Raw genomic sequence first — 20,593 nt, 5'->3', positions numbered from 1 at the left:
AAGGATATTAATTGTGTGTTTTCACGTGGGGAATTGTAAACATAAAAGCAAAGCAAAGCCTCGCACGGAACATCAAAACGAAACCATCAAAGCGGGCAGCATGACATCAGCAAGGAAGCAGACAACACAAACAAATAAGTCAACAAGCAAAATAAAGTTGCTTACCAGTTGGCGATATGCAATTATGCGATTGAGGCTCATGCGAGTACCACAATGCAGATCACACTACTAATTAAGCTTTGGCTGTCTGTCAGCTGTTCACCTGCGCCGGTGTGGGATACGCCCCCATTTAAAGGGGTATGCGAAAACATGAATGAAATCATGTTTTCTCCATACTACAAATGAAATTCACATTATAATATTAACATTATTCATAACGGTCACTTAAACACAACACCATTTATTTGCATATAGAGCCCAGAAATATGTGTCATACTCCACAAAACACCTATTACCATACCCAAGGACGGATTATCATGACCACGGGCCCTGGACACAAACTCGCTATGGGCCCCTACCTACAATAATATCCTACGTGCACGGTGCATGCCCTCCCCAATCACTCAGTTTGGTCACACTATGGCGCAGAGAATCCACAATCACACCGTGTGATTGTGGATGGCGGAGCGTGGGTCTCAGTACAGAGGGGGCGGAGCATTCTCCATGGGCCCTTATGATAGTCATTTTAACGTTCAACAACCCCTCATCCTACCTTTCAAACATTTATTCTCTCTTTTATTGAGCTAAGCCTATAGCACTATGCTGCAGAAAGCAGAGTAAAGTCACAAACTTGTTCAGAAGCGCACACACACACACACACACACACACACACACACACACACACACACACACACACACACACACACACACACACACACTCGGCCTGACAGCTGCCAATCACACGGCGCTGAAAACTCAGTCACGGACTGACTCAGTTCCATCTTTGATACAGCTTAAATACAAAAAAAAAAAAACATTACACAATCTATTTAGATAGATATAGACACAGCGGTCTATAACATCATTTCTGAGCTCTATAACAGAATAGACTCGGCGGTCTAGTTGACAACAACACACAGCTCATTCAAAGCTACACAACATTCTGATAAAGAAATTATGTATGAAGGTTACACTGACTCACCAATGGTAGTTGACTCTTCCATAAAACTTTGTAGCCTACATGCTTAGTCCTCTTTTAAAGTTTAGCATCTCCTTCATGGCCGCAAATTTGCCGAGTCGGCAAATTGGCTCCAACTGTTAAGGCTGATTTATGGTTCCGCGTTAAACCAACGCAGCGCCTACGGCGTAGGGTACGCGGCGATGCGCGGAGGCTCTGCGTCGATTTAACGCGGAACCATAAATCAGGCTTTCCAGCCAATCAGCGCTGGCTCACGGCCCTGATGCGTTCAGGACAGTTGTAAAGTAAGAATTAACCTACACTGACCGCACAATGCACATTTTATCGTAATTATAGCCTACAATTTACGATTATATATGAACGTATCACACAAAACGGGGCCCTATCATTGGGCCCTATGAGCTTCTAAATTTATTTTAATTTACACATAAAAAAAATAAAAAAAATGTTTGAAAGCCGAGGGCCCCCATTGGCTCCAGGGCCCTGGGCACACGCCCACTTTGCCCATGCGGTAATCCGTCTATGACCATACCACACCACGGTCAGAAACTGATAGGCTTTTCCTCATGTCCACACCTGACAGGTAACCATAGCAACAGTTTAATTTGACCTGTCGTCATACCAAGTCTATCCGGTTCATATAAATTAATAAAATAAAGTATTTGGCTCCAACACATGTATGTGAGGTTTCTGTATGTCTCCCTTTGCTTGTGGGATTGTGGCATGAAGGGCATCCAGCATAAAACTGGACCAAACCCATACACAGACTATGTTCTGCTGTGGTAATAATTTCAGATTAATCCAAGAGGGATTAAGCTGAAATTGTTGATGACTGTACCGACTCTCCTCCTTTAGTTTGCTCCAACAAGTGGGGCCTGTTATGTCTAATAATATATCCAAAAATTGACAAATTACCTCCTTAATATAATGTTTAAAATATGCTCAGATGGGCTTTTATTTTTGTTTTAGGTATATTTATATGAGACTAATTAATACATTTATTTAGTAAAGCTACTGATTAATTATCTGCTCGTAGACCACATTAAAGGAATGATCCAAGAGAAATCATCATATAAATTTGTGAAAAAATAATCATTGAAAACACAAAACCTCAGAAATACTGGTGCAGTTTAATGAGGCTTTAATTCACTTCAGTTTTGGTTTTCATATTTTCATAATCTGAAGTCAGCACTGAGTGTGAAGACAAAGTATAAATGATTTTTCTTATTTGATTAAAGAACATTTTAATTTGGGTCTCCTCAAGCTAATGAAGCAGACGACAAATAACAGATTTGATAATTTCTTAACGTTATAGTATGTTTCATGTAACAAACTATTTAGATCCAGTCTGAGGATGAGAACAGTTACCTATGTTTAGTATTGATTGAACACACACACACACACATTAAAATAACGTTATACAGAAATATGCAGTATGAGGAACATTTATTTGAAATGAAATAAGCACTTTTCTGTGTAGATTGTTGTTGTCAGGGGTCGTAGATGCTGGAGTCTGGAGATTCCTGCTGTCATCAGGTGAGAGGTGGCTGCAGGGGACAACACCTGCAGTGAAAGCATCCATCCATCCATCCATCCATCCATCCATTGTCCACCGCATTATCCGAGTCCGGGTCGCGGGGGCAGCAGTCGGAGCAGGGATCCCCAGACTTCCCTCTCCCCGGACACTTCCTCCAGCTCTTCCGGGGGGACTCCAAGGCGTTCCCAGGCCAGCCGAGTGACGTAGTCACTCCAGCGTGTCCTGGGTCTTCTTCGGGGCCTCCTCCCGGTGGGACATGCCCGGAACACCTCACGAGGGAGGCGTCCAGGGGGCATCCTATACAGGTGCCCGAGCCACCTCAGCTAGCTCCTCTCGATGTGGAGGAGCAGCGGTTCTACTCCGAGCTTTTTCCGGTCGAGAACCATGGCCTCAGACTTAGAGGTGCTGATTCTCATCCCAGCTGCTTCACACTCGGCTGCAAACCGCCCCAGTGCATGCTGAAGGTCCTGGCTCGAGGGAGCCAACAAGACCACATCAGCTGCAAAAAGCAGAGATGAAATCAAGTGGCTCCCGAACCGTACCCCCTCCGGCCCCTGGCTGCGCCTAGAAATTCTGTCCATAAAAATAATGAACAGAACCGGTGACAAAGGGCAGCCCTGCCGGAGTCCAACACGCACCAGGAACAGGTCTGACTTACTGCCGGCAATGCGAACCAAGCTCCTGCTCCGGTCATACAGGGACCGTACAGCCCTCAGCAGAGGGCCTCCGACCCCATACTCTCGGAGCACCCCCCACAGGAGGCCACGTGGGACACGGTCGAAAGCCTTCTCCAAGTCCACAAAACACATGTGGACTGGTTGGGAAAACTCCCATGCGCCCTCGAGCACCCTGCGGAGGGTGTAGAGCTGGTCCAGCGTTCCACGGCCAGGGCAAAAACCATATTGTTCCTCTTGAATCCGAGGTTCGACTATCGGCCGAATTCTCCTCTCCAGCACCCTGGAATAGACTTTCCCCGGGAGGCTGAGGAGTGTGATTCCCCGGTAGTTGGAACACACCCTCCGGTCCCCCTTTTTGAAGAGAGGGACCACCACCCTGGTCTGCCAGTCCAGAGGCACTGTCCCCGACTGCCACGCGATGCTGCAGAGGCGTGTCAGCCACGACAGCCCCGCAACATCCAGAGACTTGAGGTACTCAGGGCAGATCTCATCCACCCCCAGTGCCTTGCCACTGAGGAGCTTCCGAATACCTCAGTGACTTCAGCTTGGGTGAATGAATCAACCTCTGAATCCTCAGCCTCTGCTTCCTCGACGGAAGGCGTGTCAGCGGGATTGAGGAGATCCTCAAAGTATTCCTTCCACCGCCCGACGATGTCCCCAGTCGAGGTCAACAGCTCCCCTCCTCCACTGTAAACAGTGTTGGCGGAGCACTGCTTCCCCCTCCTGAGGCGCCGGATGGTTTGCCAGAATTTCCTTGAGGCCGACCGGTAGTCCTCCTCCATGGCCTCCCCGAACTTTTCCCAGACCCGAGTTTTTGCTTCCGCGACCGCCCGGGCTGCAGTCCGCTTGGCCTGCTGGTACCCGTCAGCTGCCTCGGGAGTCCGCCGAGCTAGCCAGGCTCGGTAGGACTCCTTCTTCAGCTTGACGGCATCCCTTACTTCCGGTGTCCACCACCGGGTTCGGGGATTGCCGCTGCGACAGGCGCCGGAGACCTTATGGCCGCAGCTCCGGACGGCCGCGTCAACAATGGAAGTGGAGAACATGGTCCATTCGGACTCAATGTCTCCGGCCTCCCTCGGAATCCGGTCAAAGCTCTCCCGGAGGTGGGAGTTAAAGACCCCCCTGATAGGGGAATCTGCCAGACGTTCCCAGCAGACCCTCACGATACGCTTGGGTCTTCCAGGTCTGTGAAAGCAGTGAAAGCATGGTTACACATTTATGGACAATTTACAGTCACCAGGAAATCTAACATGGATGTTGTTTTTGTCTTTGGGAAAAACCGGAGCAGCCGGAGAAAACCCATACAGATATATCCTATTTCTGCACAATCAATTCTATCTAATTAGCTAATTATTTAGGAAATGTTTTGACTGCAGGTGAGGGAGGGACGGTAGTTTTAAGCGCTCTCATTGGCCGGGGTCTTGGTTTTCTTGGGTTTTTCAGATTTCCTTAAACCCAAGAAGTGTTTGACTCTCTTCCAAAATGAAGGCGGCTTCTTCCTTTTCTCGGCTAGAGCTTCCTCGCGTAGTTTTATGGTCTGAAGTTCAGCTTTTAGATTGTCCAATTCAGTTTGATACGTCTCCTCCTGCTGGATGGAGCTTTGTTTGAAAGAGGCGATCTCCCTGGACAGTTTCTCACGTTCAGCATCCTGCTCAGCTCTGAGTTTTTTAATAAACTGCAGATTTTCCATCATGTTCTGCGTGTGACACTTTATATAATAGTTTCGATCCATCTGCAGTGTCACCACCTCCTGCCTTCCTCCATAAACATCAGCTTCATACTTGGAGCAGAGCTCCAGGTATGAGGCCTTGGTCTTGTCCAGATCTGTCTGTAAACTCTTCTTTATCTCTTCTGAGTTTTGTCTCAGAAAGGTAATCTCTTTCGTCATCTGTTGATGGAGATCTTCCTGTTCAGCTCTCAGTTTGTTGAGGAGCTGCTGGTCCTGAGAAGCTTTGTCCTGGTTTGACCTCCTTTCTGTCTCCAGTTCCTGCTCGAGTGTCACAGCCCGCTCCATCACCGTCTCTACCTCGCTTTTGTAGCTCAGAGTCAGCTCCTTGTATGAAATCCGAGCTGTGAGCATTTCTTTCTGCAGAGACTTGTGTTTTTGTTTCTCCAGCTGGATGTCGCTGGAGATCCTCTGCTCTTCATTTTTCTCCAGCTCTTTCTCTCTGTCCTGGTTGACGTACGTCTCCATGAGCGATTTTTCTTTCTCCAACTGAAGTTTTACTTCTTCCAACTCCTTGGCCAGTTGGGCTTCTTTGGACTCTAATTCAGAGTTTTTCTTTTGCTCTGTTTCCAACGTGACACTAAATGTTTGAACGAGGTCGACGAGCATCTCCCACTCCATCATGTTGGTGTTGAGGGTGTTACTTGTTCCCTTCTTCCTTCTTGGCATTTTTATTTCCAGTTGTTGAACTCGTACGCACTATTAAGGTGTTGTTTTTAGCAGCAAACCGCCTGTGTGTCTCTCGGAGATCGTTAAGAACACTGGCACAAGCTGACGCCTCGCTCCTATTTATAACTCTGAGATCAAAGGACTGAATGACGAGCGTTCTGACGTCATCAGCGTGACGTTAGCGCACGTTCCACAGAAACGAAAAAAATATTAGCTTTAAGATGAGATACAAAATATATGTCTTTGATATTTTTTTAAGTGCTGTTTCAAGCTTTTGTGGGGTTGTATGAACATTTAACCAAGAGTTTCTTTAGATGGGCTTTTTCTTTTCTTTTGTTTTGTTTTAGCAAAACAACAGTCTAATGCCGCGTTCCATTTGTCCTCGGAAGTGGGGATTTCCCAGTTCCCAGTCGGAATTTTCAGCTGGAACGCCCCTCGAAGTGGGATTTCCCACTGGGAAAGTGGGAGAGTCTTCACCACCCCCGAGTTCACATTCCAAGATGGCTGCCCCGGTTGTAAACAGTAGAAGAGAGCTCTGTAAAAATTCGTAGCACTTCATTCTAGTTTTGGTCACACTAAATCAGTTGTATACAAGTATTGTTCGGCATATATATGCTGCTATAGTGTAATTTACATTTTTCACGTGGTATATACGACTACAAATTTGCTACCTACTTTGTAACTGGAACGCTGATAACTCGGCTGTGACGTCATTCCCAGTTCCGAGTTCAAACAATTGAAACGCTGAACGCATTGATATTTTCTCAAATTAACTCAATTAATGATTTATATTGAATATCCAGTCTGTCACAATAATCAGATTTTTTTAATAAAAAAAAATCTTCCTGATTGAGCCTCTTCCTTTTTGTGTTTACAAAAAAACTACCAGAGTAAAAAAACTTGATTTATCTTAAACTCGATCAGGGAGGGCATTTGTGTTTGATGTCAAACAGAAATTCACATAAAAAGTAGTATAAAGAATATCGAATTTAATAACAAAAACCTAATCCTTTACGCTAAGAAAATAGTTTAAATTGATAATGTGACTGCAATTAATCCTGCAGCTAAACGAATCAAGACCTAATTCTTTGCAGAAACAAAACTGTGTCAGATTAATGATCACCATCAGCTGGTCGTTAAGACCACACAAGTCTGCTAATGACATTATCATCTGTATCAGTGTGTGTTAAAGCAGGGAACATCGTTAATAAATGATGTATGATACCATATACGCATTATCATATCTAATGCTTTCAGAGAGAATTGATGTTGGATTGTTACAATGTCATTAGCAGACATAGGTGTTCTAAATCGATGTTGCTTTGGATAAAAGCGTCTGCTAAATAAAATGACATTGAAACATTAGGCTCTTGCAAACATATTTTTTGTCAATGTGGCTCCTGATCAGGACAAGGTTCAGTACCACTCTTCTAGACCCTCTGTATTTAAGTGATGCGCATGTGAATGAAAGCGTTACCACAGACATATTCTTCCTGCTTTGATCACCATTTAGTTTTTACCGAAAGAAAAAGGAACTCCGTTTCAGTTCTTTGAGGTGTAATGTCGCTGATCTGCCACTGGATGTCGCTGCCTCACTGCTCTCCTGTAGTTGGAGCAGAGTCTAAAAGACAGAATAATCCAGTTAATACATTTTAATTGATGTTAATGGATAGAGGGATGGGTCCTCAGTTGAGAGAACTAGATGGGGAGTATAAAAAAAACACTTGGGGATGCAGTTTACAAACATCACTTTAGTTCAGCAGTTAACCCAACACTTTTAGGAAGAATACTTTTCATTTCTCTCTTCAGAATTCTACCAAAAATCATCATCAGGAGGGTGGAGAGAAAATAACTTATAAAGTTTAAAAAAATTAAAAGCGGTGACTTATTTCCAGTTATAATAGCCTAAATGTAAATTAGAGAAGCTTATTAGTTCATCTACATGTCAAAATTTCCCATACGATTAATGAAGTCTTATTTTATCTTACCCATCCCGTGTAGCTGTTAAAGAAAAGGTAACTGAATAAAGATTAGATGTAGTACTGTGCATCTTGAACATTTTTCTTACACATTTTGGTGTTACATAAACTTGTGCTACAACAAATCAATGCCCTTTTTTCATAATGTTGTGCATTAAATGAATGACCTGTATGGGATTGTGCCTTGTTTAATATTTTAGAGTGGTTGAGTTATTTAGATAAGGACCGTCTTGAAAAATTACAACTCAAAGTCACACACCTAACTTTAAAGCAACACCATGTATTTTATAGTTGAAATTTATAAATTGACGCCTGAAGTGTGAGCAAAACTTGGTGAGTTTTTGAGCATGTTAAGTCCTCCAAAAAGGCGATTCATTTAGCGTAACAATAACAACTAGAACATTTCCTTGCAGAAATGTTGAGAGTGCCACGGGGGGCCGCTGCCCATTTGTGTACATTGCTGCATTTTTCAGCAATAAAGGTGAAGGACTCAAAACTAAGTCTGATGACACCACACACGAGTCTTTATTTTATTTTATTTATGTTTATTTGATATGGACATAGCAATTAAATTGGACAAACCAGATGCATTGTTTAAGTGTTTTAGCACAAGTGCTAATTTGCAACACTTGTCCATAGGCAGCTTTTGAAAATAATAGAGAGCAATAAAATATTAAGATAACAAGAATGGGGAAAAAAATAAATAAATAATAAAATAAATACATGAAAAATGAAAAAAAACAACAAACAACAAAACAATTGGAAAGGAAATCAGAGAAATACAAACAATTTTCAATTAGAAACATAAAAAGACAACAAAGCAAGCAGTCAACAAGTTAAGAACTATTCATGTGTACACTGCTGATTAGATTTTAACCACTGTTTGAGTCCTTTGTTAAAATCTTTGGTTTGTTGTGTGTCCCAAGAACCAGAACCAAGCAAGGTGAGGCAGCGTTCAGTTATTCTGCTCCTCACCGGTGGAACAAACTTCCTGTAGACCTGAGGTCTGCTCCAACTGTAGATCCTTTAAATCAGGCCTAAAAACATTACTGTTTACTCAAGCGTACTCCTAAATTAAATACTCACCTGCTGTACTCTACTGGGCTTATTTTTAACAACTTGTGCTTTTTATTATTCTACCTCTTTTCTTATCATTTTATTTCATTTATTTGGTATTTAAGGGTACTCTTAAATTAAATACCGTGAATGAGATGTGTACCTGCGGTACTCTACTGCTCTTAGTTTTCAGCAACTCGTGCTTTTTATTATTTTACCTCCTTTTCTCATAATTTTATCTTATTTTATTTATTATTTACTGTTTAATTGTGTCTTTCCTCTTTTAATGTCGATGTAAAGCACTTTGAATTACCTTGTGTTGAATGGTGCTATATAAATAAACTTGCCTTGCCTTGTTCCACCAGTGACCACCAGGGGGCAGCGGTGGTGTTTGAGCGCCGGCGGTGCAGCAACAAGACAGTAGAAGAAGAGCGGTCATAGAGGTAACCGATGAAGGGCTGCGAGGTGAGTACAAGCCCGTTTTTAATCTTGTTGGAATAACAATTGGGGCACATCCTATTTTATACGACGCTATGATGTCAAGAGAAGAGAGTCGCACATTTAAACCCGAACAGTTTTAACGGAGCTGATGATGACAGCCTCTGCCCGCCTACACAGAGCAGCATCCCTGTTAAGGCTGATTTATGGTCCCGCGTTACACCAACGCAGAGCCTACGCCGTAGGGTACGCGGCGACGCGCACCGTACGTTGCGCGTCGCCGCGTATCCTTCGGCGTAGGCTCTACGTCGATTACAGCTGATTTAAAAAAAAACAAACCCAAACAGCTGAGTAAAACATTTATGCATCAGCTAATAAAGCCATGAGATTCTTTATTTTTTTGTTTTTTATTGTTTACGTTTGTTTCCTTGTCTTGTCTGAGCGTGTGTGCAGCATCAGTGACATAAGTGTGTCCTACATCTCACTGTTACATGAGGAGCAGAGACCTGATTCTACATTCCCTCTGGTCTGGGCTCAGGTTAAAACTGCACCATCAGTTTTTAGGGCCAGCAATGTTTTGTGTGAGTGGATTGACTTCTATTTTGAATTCATGAGTTCATTTTGCACAATGCTGCCTTTTTGTGCACAAGTAGATATTCATGTTAGACATTGCCAGAGTCATAATATCTTAACGTTACACACGGTTACAAAGACACCTTTTTTCATTTCATAGGTTATACATGTAAGGACAAGAGTTTAACATCATGTGGACCTTACCAGATTGTAAAGTTTGTTAAATATAACTGCAGATAAACAACAGCACCTGACTCACACTAGGAATGGGTGATATTTTACCGTTCACGATAAACCGTCAAAAGAATTCCCCACGGTAAGAATTTGTCATCTCGCTGTAAAAATGATAAATTCCTGTTGATGACATTTATGTGTAAAGCTGATTTATATTTCTGTGTTAAATCCACGCACAACGTGAAGGAAGGAAGGAAGGAAGGAAGGAAGGAAGGAAGGAAGGAAGGAAGGAAGGAAGGAAGGAAGGAAGGAAGGAAGGAAGGAAGGAAGGAAGGAAGGAAGGAAGGAAGGAAGGAAGGAAGGAAGGAAGGAAGGAAGGAAGGAAATGAGAAAGAAAGAAGGATAAATTCCTGTTGATGATGTTTTTGTGTAACAAACATGGCGGATCTGAGAGCGAGATAGATTTATAGTTACAAAGATGGAGTTGAATTGGTATTTTTTTTATTGTCATTTTTATCGTTATCGGGATAAATGCCAGAAATTATCGTGATACATTTTTTAGTCTAAACCGCCCATCTCTGACTCACACATTATTTTGTTATTCATTTAACCAAGACTGACTTGGTTCATTGTCACGTTGCATGGCTAAAATTTGAGCGAGCTTTAGCAGCGGGCTTCACTTTTTTCCTCCCGATTCTAAGATTAGCACTGTTGAGTCATAGTGTGAAGGTTCCTGGTTCAAATCCCAGGTAGGGCTTTTCTGGGTGCTTTTTTTCTGGGTGGCCCAGTTAATTCCCACAGTGAAAAAACATGTGGAGTTTTAATTTCCAATAGAAATGAATGTGAGTGTGTGGTTGTTTGTCTATATGTGGCCATGTGATGTATCAAGAACTCATCTAGGGTCCCCAAGGAGAGCTGTATGAACTCCAGTAAACATCCATAACCCTGAAAAGGAGGAAACATGTATAAATAACTCTCTTATTGTGTGTATTGAATGGATTTAGGTTATTCCTGATAAGGGTTTGGCAAATTATTGAATTGGTAGGGTCTTAGCACAATATTGGCAACATTTATTGGTCAAATTATTGCTTATTAAAATATACTTGTTACAGCCCTGCTCTCAAATTGATGGCTAGCAAAAATAAAATTCTTTAATAACATTGATCACCATTGTGTTAATGCATAGCACTACCAAACCTTCTGTTTTTGTCCCACTTGCTTACAATAAACTAATCAAGTGCATTTGATAACCAGCACCGGGCTGCAATTTACCACTGCTACAACTACTCCTACTATTATTCCTCTTAACTCCTCTGGAACCTTTTTTTTTTTTTCTTTTTTCACATGCTGCTTCAGCATTGTGATTTAGTTTTATTAAATAATCATGCTTAGTTAATGAGTAAAAACCGTAGAAATGAAATAAGGCTTCCCACGTACCGTCACCTTCTCTCTGTCACTAGAATTCCTTCAGATATACCGTATTTTCGCGACCATAAGGCGCAACTTTTTTTTTTTTTTTTTTTTTAAATGTGCCGGGCGCCTTAAGAAACGGTGCGCCGTGTCTATTACCTGAATTACGGTAATGTAAGGCCGGCCATGAGAACGGTAAAGGGAGAAGGGGGCGGGTGAAGCTGAATGAGACCATCCACTGAGCTGTTTAATGCGAAACAGAAGATGAAAACTTTTAAGGATTTGCTTGATGTGTAAAGTGAAATAAAATACAATCAAACTAAGTTTTGCTCCCGCTCTATTTAAATAAGCACACTTGTTCTGCAGCGCGCGTGTGTTTTGCATGTCGGAACCGGTGACTTTCCCCGGTTAAAGCAGCAGCTGGAGCAGCGCGGTGATGGGCGCTGCTGCAACCCGACTTCCTGGTTCCCCAAGCGGTCCAATCGACCTGGTTCCCGGCCGCTTTGCGAGCAGAGATTTCTGGGGTCTGTCTCAGGTCTGATCAGCTTCACCCTCCGAAATTTGCAGCCAAATCTGTCGGTTACAAACCCGGTACCGGACCCCGACATGCGCGGGTGTGTATTCGCGGCGCGACACACAGATTCTCATTTATGTAGCGCTTGACTGGCGCAGCTGATGGACAGAAACCTATGGTGATTTTTAAAAGAAAAACTTTGCATAAGACGTTTCCAGCCGGAGTCATTATAAGGACGAATGGAAAGGGGGGGCTGGATGAAGGGATGATGATTATCAGGTGGCTGAGACAGGTCTGGAAATTCGGACTGGAGCTCCTGTCGGATACAAACCCCGGTACCGGCTCCCCGACAGCGCGTGTGTGAGCGGGTCCAGCGCGGGGGAGCAGACGGGGAGCGGACCCGGGACCAGCGCGGAGCGGGACCCGGGACGCGGGACCCGGGACGCGGGACCCGGGACCAGCGCAGAGCGGGACGCGGGACGCGGGACCCGGGACGCGGGACCCGGGACCGCCGCGGTCGGGATCCGCAGCACAACGCAGCACAACGGGGTATGAAACGTTTATTTTCTTACCTTTATTTATTCAGGGGTCTGTCCCAGGTCGGAACAACTTCACCCTGCGAGATTTTCAGGCAAATCTGTCGGTTTGATCTCTGGTAGCCTAACCAAGATGCAGAGGATGCGCTCAGGAGCCGCCAGGCTCCCGCCGCGGGTTTGCCGGGCCAGGGCGCACCATCCCCGGGGCAGATCCGGCCGAAATGCCGCTGGTCTTTCCCCGGGAGCCCCTGCTCCCATACAGGTGGGTGGCTTCGGTCCCAGCCGGTCCGAACAGGTCACATTCCCGGTTAAAGCCGCTGTGACGCGCGCTGCTCCACCCCGCTGGGGAGAGACGGGCTCTGCGCGGGGGAGGATCCGCACAACGGGGTATGAAAAGTTTATTTACTGTTGTGCAGAAAGTGACTGACACCGAGGAAATTCGGACTGGCGCAGCTGAATTAGCGGAGCTCTTTAATGCAGAAACAGAGGTTTTGCTCCCGCTCTATTTTTTAAATAAGCGCTTGTGTGCTTGTGTGTGCGTTCTGCATGTGTGTGTGTTCTGCAGCGGGTGTGTGTGTTTTCCGGCCGGCGTGTTTTGCGGCACGCGTGTGTGCAGCTCTGCTCTGTAGACTGCGCCTTTTGGGTCGGTGCGCCATATGTATGTTTTAAATCTAAAAATGACACACAAAAATGAGGGTGCGCCTTTCCACACGGTGCGCCGAATGGTCGCGAAAATACGGTAAATACATTTTTACATTTTTCCAGCTTTCTAAATAGAAATATTTGCTTAGTAGAGAACTTGTTAAATCGCAGCATCTGTAAGCTGTTGTCAAGCAGTAGCAGTAAACTTCCTCACACTCAGTTGATGATGTTATAAGGTTTTCAATAACCCTTAATTGAGAATTAATCCCAAGAATGTGTAAACCACTGCTCTAAAATCCTTCACAACCTTGATAGTATGCTGCATTTTGTATATTCTTTTCCATGAAATGCCTTCCTTTAATTTGCCTTTCCTCCCCACACATAACAGCCCAGTCTTTCCTCATCAAGTCCCCCCTGCTGCTGACCTTTTCTGAAGATTGACGCCTCCAACTATCTGTCAATATGCAAGGATTCTACTCCAAGCTGGACTCCTCCTCGTCCTCGTCCCCCTCACTGGGGGTGGGCATCGGGGGAGACGGCAGCCGTGTTCCTCTCAGCCTGGCTGTGGAAGCAGAGAAAGCTCAGGCGCTTTTGCAGACGTTCAGCTCTGCCTCACTGCTGGCCTCGGCAGGACTGGGGATGTTCTGTGTGGTGGCCGATCACGCCCTCCAGCTGTCGGTCATCCAGCACCATCTGTGGCTCAGGGCGACCTTGGACAACGCCACACACGGGTTGGTGGGGCTGTGGTCGTGGGCCATTGTGATTGGACTAAGGAAAAAGAGTGACTTGTATGAGGTGCTGCTGGCAGGCCTTCTGGCATCAGTCATAGACCTGGATCACTTCTACATGGCTGGATCCCTGTCCCTCAAGGTAAGATCTGGATACTGACGTCTAATACAGTAGAAATGATGAGTACACAAAAGCCTTCACTTTGCATGTTGCAACGTTAATAATTAGGCAATTAAATGTGAGCAAGGATACTTAAATGTATGTGAACCGTTTGGATTTGATTGTTTTTTTTTTGCATTTTCTTTGCAATAAAATTGGATCTGGGGCCTGTACTACGAAGCAAATTCAACATACCCAGGATATCTTTTCCTTATCCAGATTCACTAAGCGGGACAATTGCAATCACGCTAAACGGTCACACGACGGTGGTTATCAACTCGGTATATCAACCCAGGTTTCTCCAATCTGGATATGAGCGCGTGCACATAAAAGGGGCGGTGTTTTCAGCGCATGACCAATCGCAAGCATGGAGAAGTCCGCTGTCAGAGCCGCTTATTTCAGTAGCGAAGAGCAAAGGATAAATTACACTGTGATTTAACTTAATATTTAGACTTGAAATTAAAAGTTCATGTCGTGTTCAAATTAAACGAGGTCTGACATTTCATCCTCTCTCAAATGACTCATACCTTGTTTCTACAGTATATTTACAGTTTGTACATAAAGGTTTATTTGCAGTAGTTTTCTTAGAAAGACGGAGTGAGGGTATCTACAGCAAAGACAAACGTACTCGCATACCTCTCTGTCAGGAGAAAAGAAATGATAAAGTGTTGATACTTGGGTATGAAAGGAATTGCTTAGTTTCTTGACTAATTCAATTTTTGTTGAAAGTCAGCCCACTCTTTTTTTTTCTTCCTCTCACGATCCGCGCACCGAGCTCCACTGGATTCTCTTCGAAAGGGCATGCCATTTTCCAAGAGAGCTGATTGGTCAGTGGGCGGTGCTTTTATACCCGGCGATCTGTATCTCGAACATAACCTGCTCCGGAGCAGGTTAGCTGTTCAGCATAAGTTACCATGGCGATGTACCCCGGTGAGAAGTGAACCACCGTCGTAGTCCTGAAAACCCAGGGTTAAACCTGAAGTTACCTCGCTAACCCCAAATCCCGCTTCGTAGTACAGGCCCCAGGTCTTCATCTAAGTCACAACAATGGATGAATACAATGCAATTAATGTGATGAAACAAAATATTACAATTTCTTGTGCCATTACTGAACACATCCACTATTGACCAAATCAATAAATATTCACAGTCTGGATGAAAAAGTAAGTGATCCCAAAATATCATCCCCATGAAGTATGATTGAGGAAACATCATGGTTTGAGTTTTCCATTTCAGGGCCTAAATAGCTTGAAAACAAGGTAAAAATAAATTCCTAAATTAACCAAAATATTCCACAGGATAATTGATTGATTGATTGAAACCTTTATTGTTCCCTCTGGGGAAAATCAGTTGCCAAACAGCTCATGACATTCAAAAAGAGGAAGACGAACAGAAAAACAGAGCCAACAATACATATAAACACATATACTGTAAATAGCTCAGTCAGCTGAAGTGTAGTAGAGGGTGAGTGGTGGAGCAGGACAATAATCCAAACTAAATAAATAAATCCTCCACAGATTAGCTTTAGAAAAAGAAAACCTGCCTTTTGGGGTGGACCATTCAGAGTAAAGACCTTAAGGCCATAGACATGCTTTAAAATAACCTGAAGAGACCTGCTCACACCAGATATGTGTCACATGTGTCCGAGCTGAAGCAGTTCTGGAAAGAGAAATGTTCTGCATCGCTGATCCAGAACCACCCAAATGGGTTAACGGCATCATTGCTTCAAAAGGTTTGAAAAACTATAAACACCAAAGGTTTATTTTCCCCCCAGCATGGTTGATTTTCAATATGTTCAAGAAAGAGACAAGATATTGTATTCATTGTCATCATAAGCACATTGTGTTTGTCTGTTCTTGCGGCTTAAATGAATACTAAATTACAATTTATGGGCAAATCAATGCAGAAAACCAGGTAATTCATATACTTTTTCATACCACTCTATGTCCAACGGCTTGCACTTTGCCACTCATACGTTTTAAAACAATTTATTTTTAATTTTAAATTTCCCCACCCTTCATGTATTTTTCAGTTCTATTTGTTCTCTTAACTCTGTATTGGAGTTCTGGTCAAATTTTTTCATTTCATTTTTTTCATTTTTATTTTTTATTTCATTCAAAAAAATAAAATAATTCAATACAAATAGAAATGTTCTTAAATTGTGAATGAAAAGGGAGCAGAAAGAAGAAGAATCTTATCTGATCTGCCCCTTTTTCCAAGAAATAACTTCACAAATAACATGAATTAAAAATACTAATAATAAAAAACAACAACTAAGTGAATAAAATAAAATAAAATTACAGCCGCCTATGGGTATGTCAATCAAACTCAACTAACATATTTCATTATATTTACTTAACATACAGGCTTTAATTGTACTTTTGAATGTAATGTTTGATTTGGATTCTTTGGTTTCTTTATTCAGATTGTTCCATAAATTGATTCCTTTCACAGAAACACAACGTTCCATCAATTTTGTCCTGCATCTTGGTTTTTTTAAATCTCTGTTCCTTTTAAGTTATACTTGCTTTCTCTTTTTTCAAATCTTTTCTGAATGTTTATTGGTAAAGTTTTTTTATGAGCTTTAAACATAATTTGCAGAATACTATGGTCTACTAGTTTTTTCAACAATTGTAACTGAAGGAATAATGGATTTGTTGGATCTCTATATCGTTTTCTACTGATTATTCTTATGGCTCTTTTTTGCAGAATGAAAATTGATTGAATATGTTTTACAGGCATTTCCCCAAACTTCAACACAGTAGGACAGATATGGAACAATCAGAGTGTTATATAAAATGTACAATGCTTTGTTGTCCAATGAATCCTTTACTTTGTGTAACAGAGCAATTGTTTTTGATGCTTTTAAGAAACATATTTCTGCAACTCTCCTAATAGACGCAGCTCTGCAATGATAATATATTTGTGTAGGACACATTGAACAACATGTATTGATAATTGTCCTCCCTAGGCTGCTGTGTCACTGCCTCAGCGTCCTCCTCTTCACTGTTCTTCTCTCATCCCTGTGATCTGCCTCACCCTCCGCTTCCTCATGTGGATCGGCCGCCTCAAAGATGCTTGGTGCTCCTTACCGTGGATGCTTTTCATTTCCATGATGACGCACCACGTCCGGGATGCTGTACGCCACGGTCTGTGGGTATGCCCATTTGGCAACACTGCCCCCATTCCCTACTGGCTGTACGTGAGCACCACGGCAACGCTTCCTCACCTGTGCTCAGTGCTCATGTACCTCACGGGAACCAGGGACGTGATCTCCACCAAGCATGGAGTCGCCATTGATGTTTAGGGCTCACAGGCGGCGTCCAGTGCTGATCTCCACTGAGCGAAAACCTTGTTAAATAGACAACACTTAAGTACTTGAAATTATTGAAGAAAATGTTTATGGCACTTAAAGATTAAGACATTTTTTTTAGGTACATGAAGGAACTGTCATAAAAGTTTGAGAAAACTGCAACTTTATGATAAAAAACTGTGACTTTCCACAGGTGGGTAGTCTTTCACTGGTACGTTCTAATATGAGTGCCGAGTAAGGACTGTTTTCACATTTCCTTTTGTTGGTGATATCTTTCTGAATCCCCAGGTACATTTGTGTCAGTCTCAAGTGTGTGTGTGTGTGTGTGTGTGTGTGTGTGTGGGGGTGACTCTTCACAGCTCTGACATCTGCTTTTACATAGCTGCATCAAAACAATAACACCTGATCTTTTAGTTGCTCGTCACTTTCTACGCAGACACTCCAGCCTCATCCTGTGAAACACTCAAGGAAAAGTCAACCAAAGGTCAACCGCAGGTTTTATATGAAACTGGCGCACAGTCAGTGTCACTTTCACACGCACTGCGTCTGGTTGTATGTTCAAATACATGATCTGTTTTAGTGGTGAAATCCAATACACGTGGAGGGTTTTTGTAAAAAATTTTTTTTTAAACCACAATGACAGTTCCACTATTAATCACCACAAAACAAAATGTATTACCCAACTGTCACCTCTCTGCCACTTCAGCAGACTCATTGTGCTGCTTTGAAGAGCCTTACTGAAGTAATAACTTCTCCTTTAGAAGCCATTTTGTTGTCAGAGTTCTCAGTGCCAACTGTGTCCGCCACAAAAATACTGTAGAGCTTCTTCTTCTTCTTGTTCTTAATTATTTTATTGTAACAGTTTAAAATGCCAGCATGGTACTGCTATTGTTGGTTTTAGCTGGGAAACACATCATGGCTCCACAGAAACAGCATCAACTTTGCACCAACAGTGAGATGTGTTTTTTTTGCGGGAGCTTTATTATATCAAGAGCTTTATTTTATTTACAGTTGCTGTAGAGAGATGTACTCCACTTTATGCTGGTATGAATTAAAAGTCCATCCCAAGGTCATTGTGTGTGATGTACATTACTCATCTGTGACACCAAACAATAGAGGGATAAATGAAAGCCGAGGATGAAACTGGACAGATACTTTTCATCCTGAGAGGTTTTGGGAGTGGTTTCTTCAGTCGTTTGTTTATAACCAGGAATACCTTCAGATCACATGTTAAGAGAATAACTGCATTCATTTGCTGTATATTGTTTGAGTGCAGCTTTTATTTATTTTTTTCCCTCTTTCTCTTTATTGTGCTGCTGCACTTTAGTTACTCACTGTACAGTTGGCTTTTCTTTTGTTGGAGCAGGACTTTTTTTCTTCATTATTTCAGTTAATTGGTCATGAGTGTTATCTAAACGTAAAACTGAACACATTCCTAAACTATAAGTCACACTGTTTTGAATGATGCATAATTAATTATATGTTGATGTCGTGATGGGCTTTAAAAACGTTTGGTAGTTGAATGTAAGCAACATGCTGTAAGTGTAAAAGGGATTATCAACTTCTCTCACATCCTGTGTTTTGGAGGGCTGAGAGGTTTTCTTTTTCATGTTTTCTTTTTCCACATGTGGCCCGTGCTTGAGGATTAAACTTGTAATAATCACTTTTAACCACTAGATTGTGCTACAGTTCCCTTTTCTTTATTTGGGCTATGCTTCTGTAATAAGATGTTTTGAGATTTGCACTGTGGGATTCAGAAGACCATCCCTGGAACAAGTCATTGAAATCCTAAGCCTATTTGACATGTTCCCTGCTTTTTGTTTTTGCCAGATTACCATGCATACCTGTATACAGGACTTACCTCCTATCTCTTCTCTGAAGTATTAGGAACTGAACACTGGAATTTAACCTGCAAACTTGTTGAAGGCAGGAGACGGGAGCGCTGCAAGGGATAAGGACATTCAGTTAACTCTTGTTCACCCATTACACCCTCCCTGTGAGAATGAGAGGTACTATGAATGATCGTCATTTTCAGTAAGAATATTCTCCTTCTGGTGATATTTACAGTGTGTCCTTCATTGTTGCAACTTTATGTTGAATTTTGCACATTTTAAGTTTTAAATATTTTGATCATGCTTTAATTTTGGTTAAATACGTTTTTGTATGGCATCAGTTTTGTTTCAAGTGGTAAGAAAGTATATAGTAACAGTTAACAGTTTTAATGTAGTGATCTTATCTCAATAAAATATACCCTGAATAAATGATATGCTGTCCTCGTGCATTGGAATATGTATTTTTCTAACAGTGTGAAATCACAAACACACTAGCTGTGCTCACATTAAATTATTTTAACCTATTAAAACCTCAAATTTGAAGTGTTGGTAAAATGTAGGTGTGTTAAATTGAATTAAATACCTTTTATAAAAGTCAAGGAATCTCATCAAAGCATTGGAGTTTATAAAATTTGAATCCTCTACTAAATCCAACACCAGTCTATTAGAGCTTATGTGATGTTTAGGAAGAAATCCACTTTGGTTTTCACTTATAATCTCATCTAAATTCTTTTATTTAGTCGCCTTGCATATACCAGAGATAACATTTTATAATCAGTATTTAAAAGTGAGACAGGTCTCCAATTTTGTATTTTTAAAAGATCTTTGTCTGCCTCAGGCAGGAGAGTTATTACACCTTGTTTCATGGTTGTAGCCATTTCTTGCTTACTTATATAGTCTTTGGACATTAGTTAGAGATGATCACCAATTAATTCCCCAAAACAAAAAGAGAATTCTACCATAAGTCCGTCACTACCAGGTGACTTTCCTAGTCTCGTTGAGCACACGACATCTGTGATTTCTGACAATGAAAACTCTAAAGGTCACCAATATCAGAGGTGCAAACATCTTAATATGATTCATGAATGTGTCACACTTAGTTTGATTACATTTTGATGAATACAAATCACTGTAAAATGCCGTAGTAATATTAGAAATCATAAAAGGATCTGATCTTATTATACCATAAATATTAATAGCCACAATATTCCTTTTTCTGTTTCTTTTTTATAATGCAAAAAGATAACTTCGTTTTTCTCTCCTTTCTCCAACCATTTTGCTCTAGACCTTATTATTATGAATGCACCTTTTGCTAAATTCACATACATTTTTTTAAGCTCTTTTTTAAGATTTTATAGAATTTTCAATTCAATTTCAGTAATCATACTTGGCTATTAGGGGCTCCAATTAAAAGAGCAAACTTCACATCTTATTTGGGTTTTGCTTCTTTATTTTGTTACATTGTATTATTCCTGTTTATTGAATCTTAAA

At 41.9% G+C, this 20,593-nt stretch overlaps 1 protein-coding gene across 1 annotated transcript; it reads left to right on the top strand.

Annotated features, from left to right (window-relative positions):
* The first annotated feature begins 9,208 nt into the window (after positions 1-9,208).
* On the top strand, positions 9,209-19,515 carry tmem267 (transmembrane protein 267). Its single transcript, XM_061734389.1, has 3 exons — positions 9,209-9,247; positions 13,458-13,939; positions 16,929-19,515. Exons 2-3 carry the CDS (start codon positions 13,532-13,534, stop codon positions 17,262-17,264), a joined length of 744 nt encoding a protein of 247 aa, XP_061590373.1. The 5' UTR covers positions 9,209-9,247; positions 13,458-13,531; the 3' UTR covers positions 17,265-19,515.
* The last annotated feature ends 1,078 nt before the right edge of the window (positions 19,516-20,593 follow it).

The sequence above is a fragment of the Cololabis saira genome, chromosome 11 (genome assembly GCF_033807715.1).
Source record: "Cololabis saira isolate AMF1-May2022 chromosome 11, fColSai1.1, whole genome shotgun sequence".
NCBI classification, from domain to species: Eukaryota; Metazoa; Chordata; class Actinopteri; order Beloniformes; family Belonidae; genus Cololabis; species Cololabis saira.
Note: the sequence above shows the minus strand (reverse complement) of the source record. Positions and strands in the feature narration are given on the sequence as shown.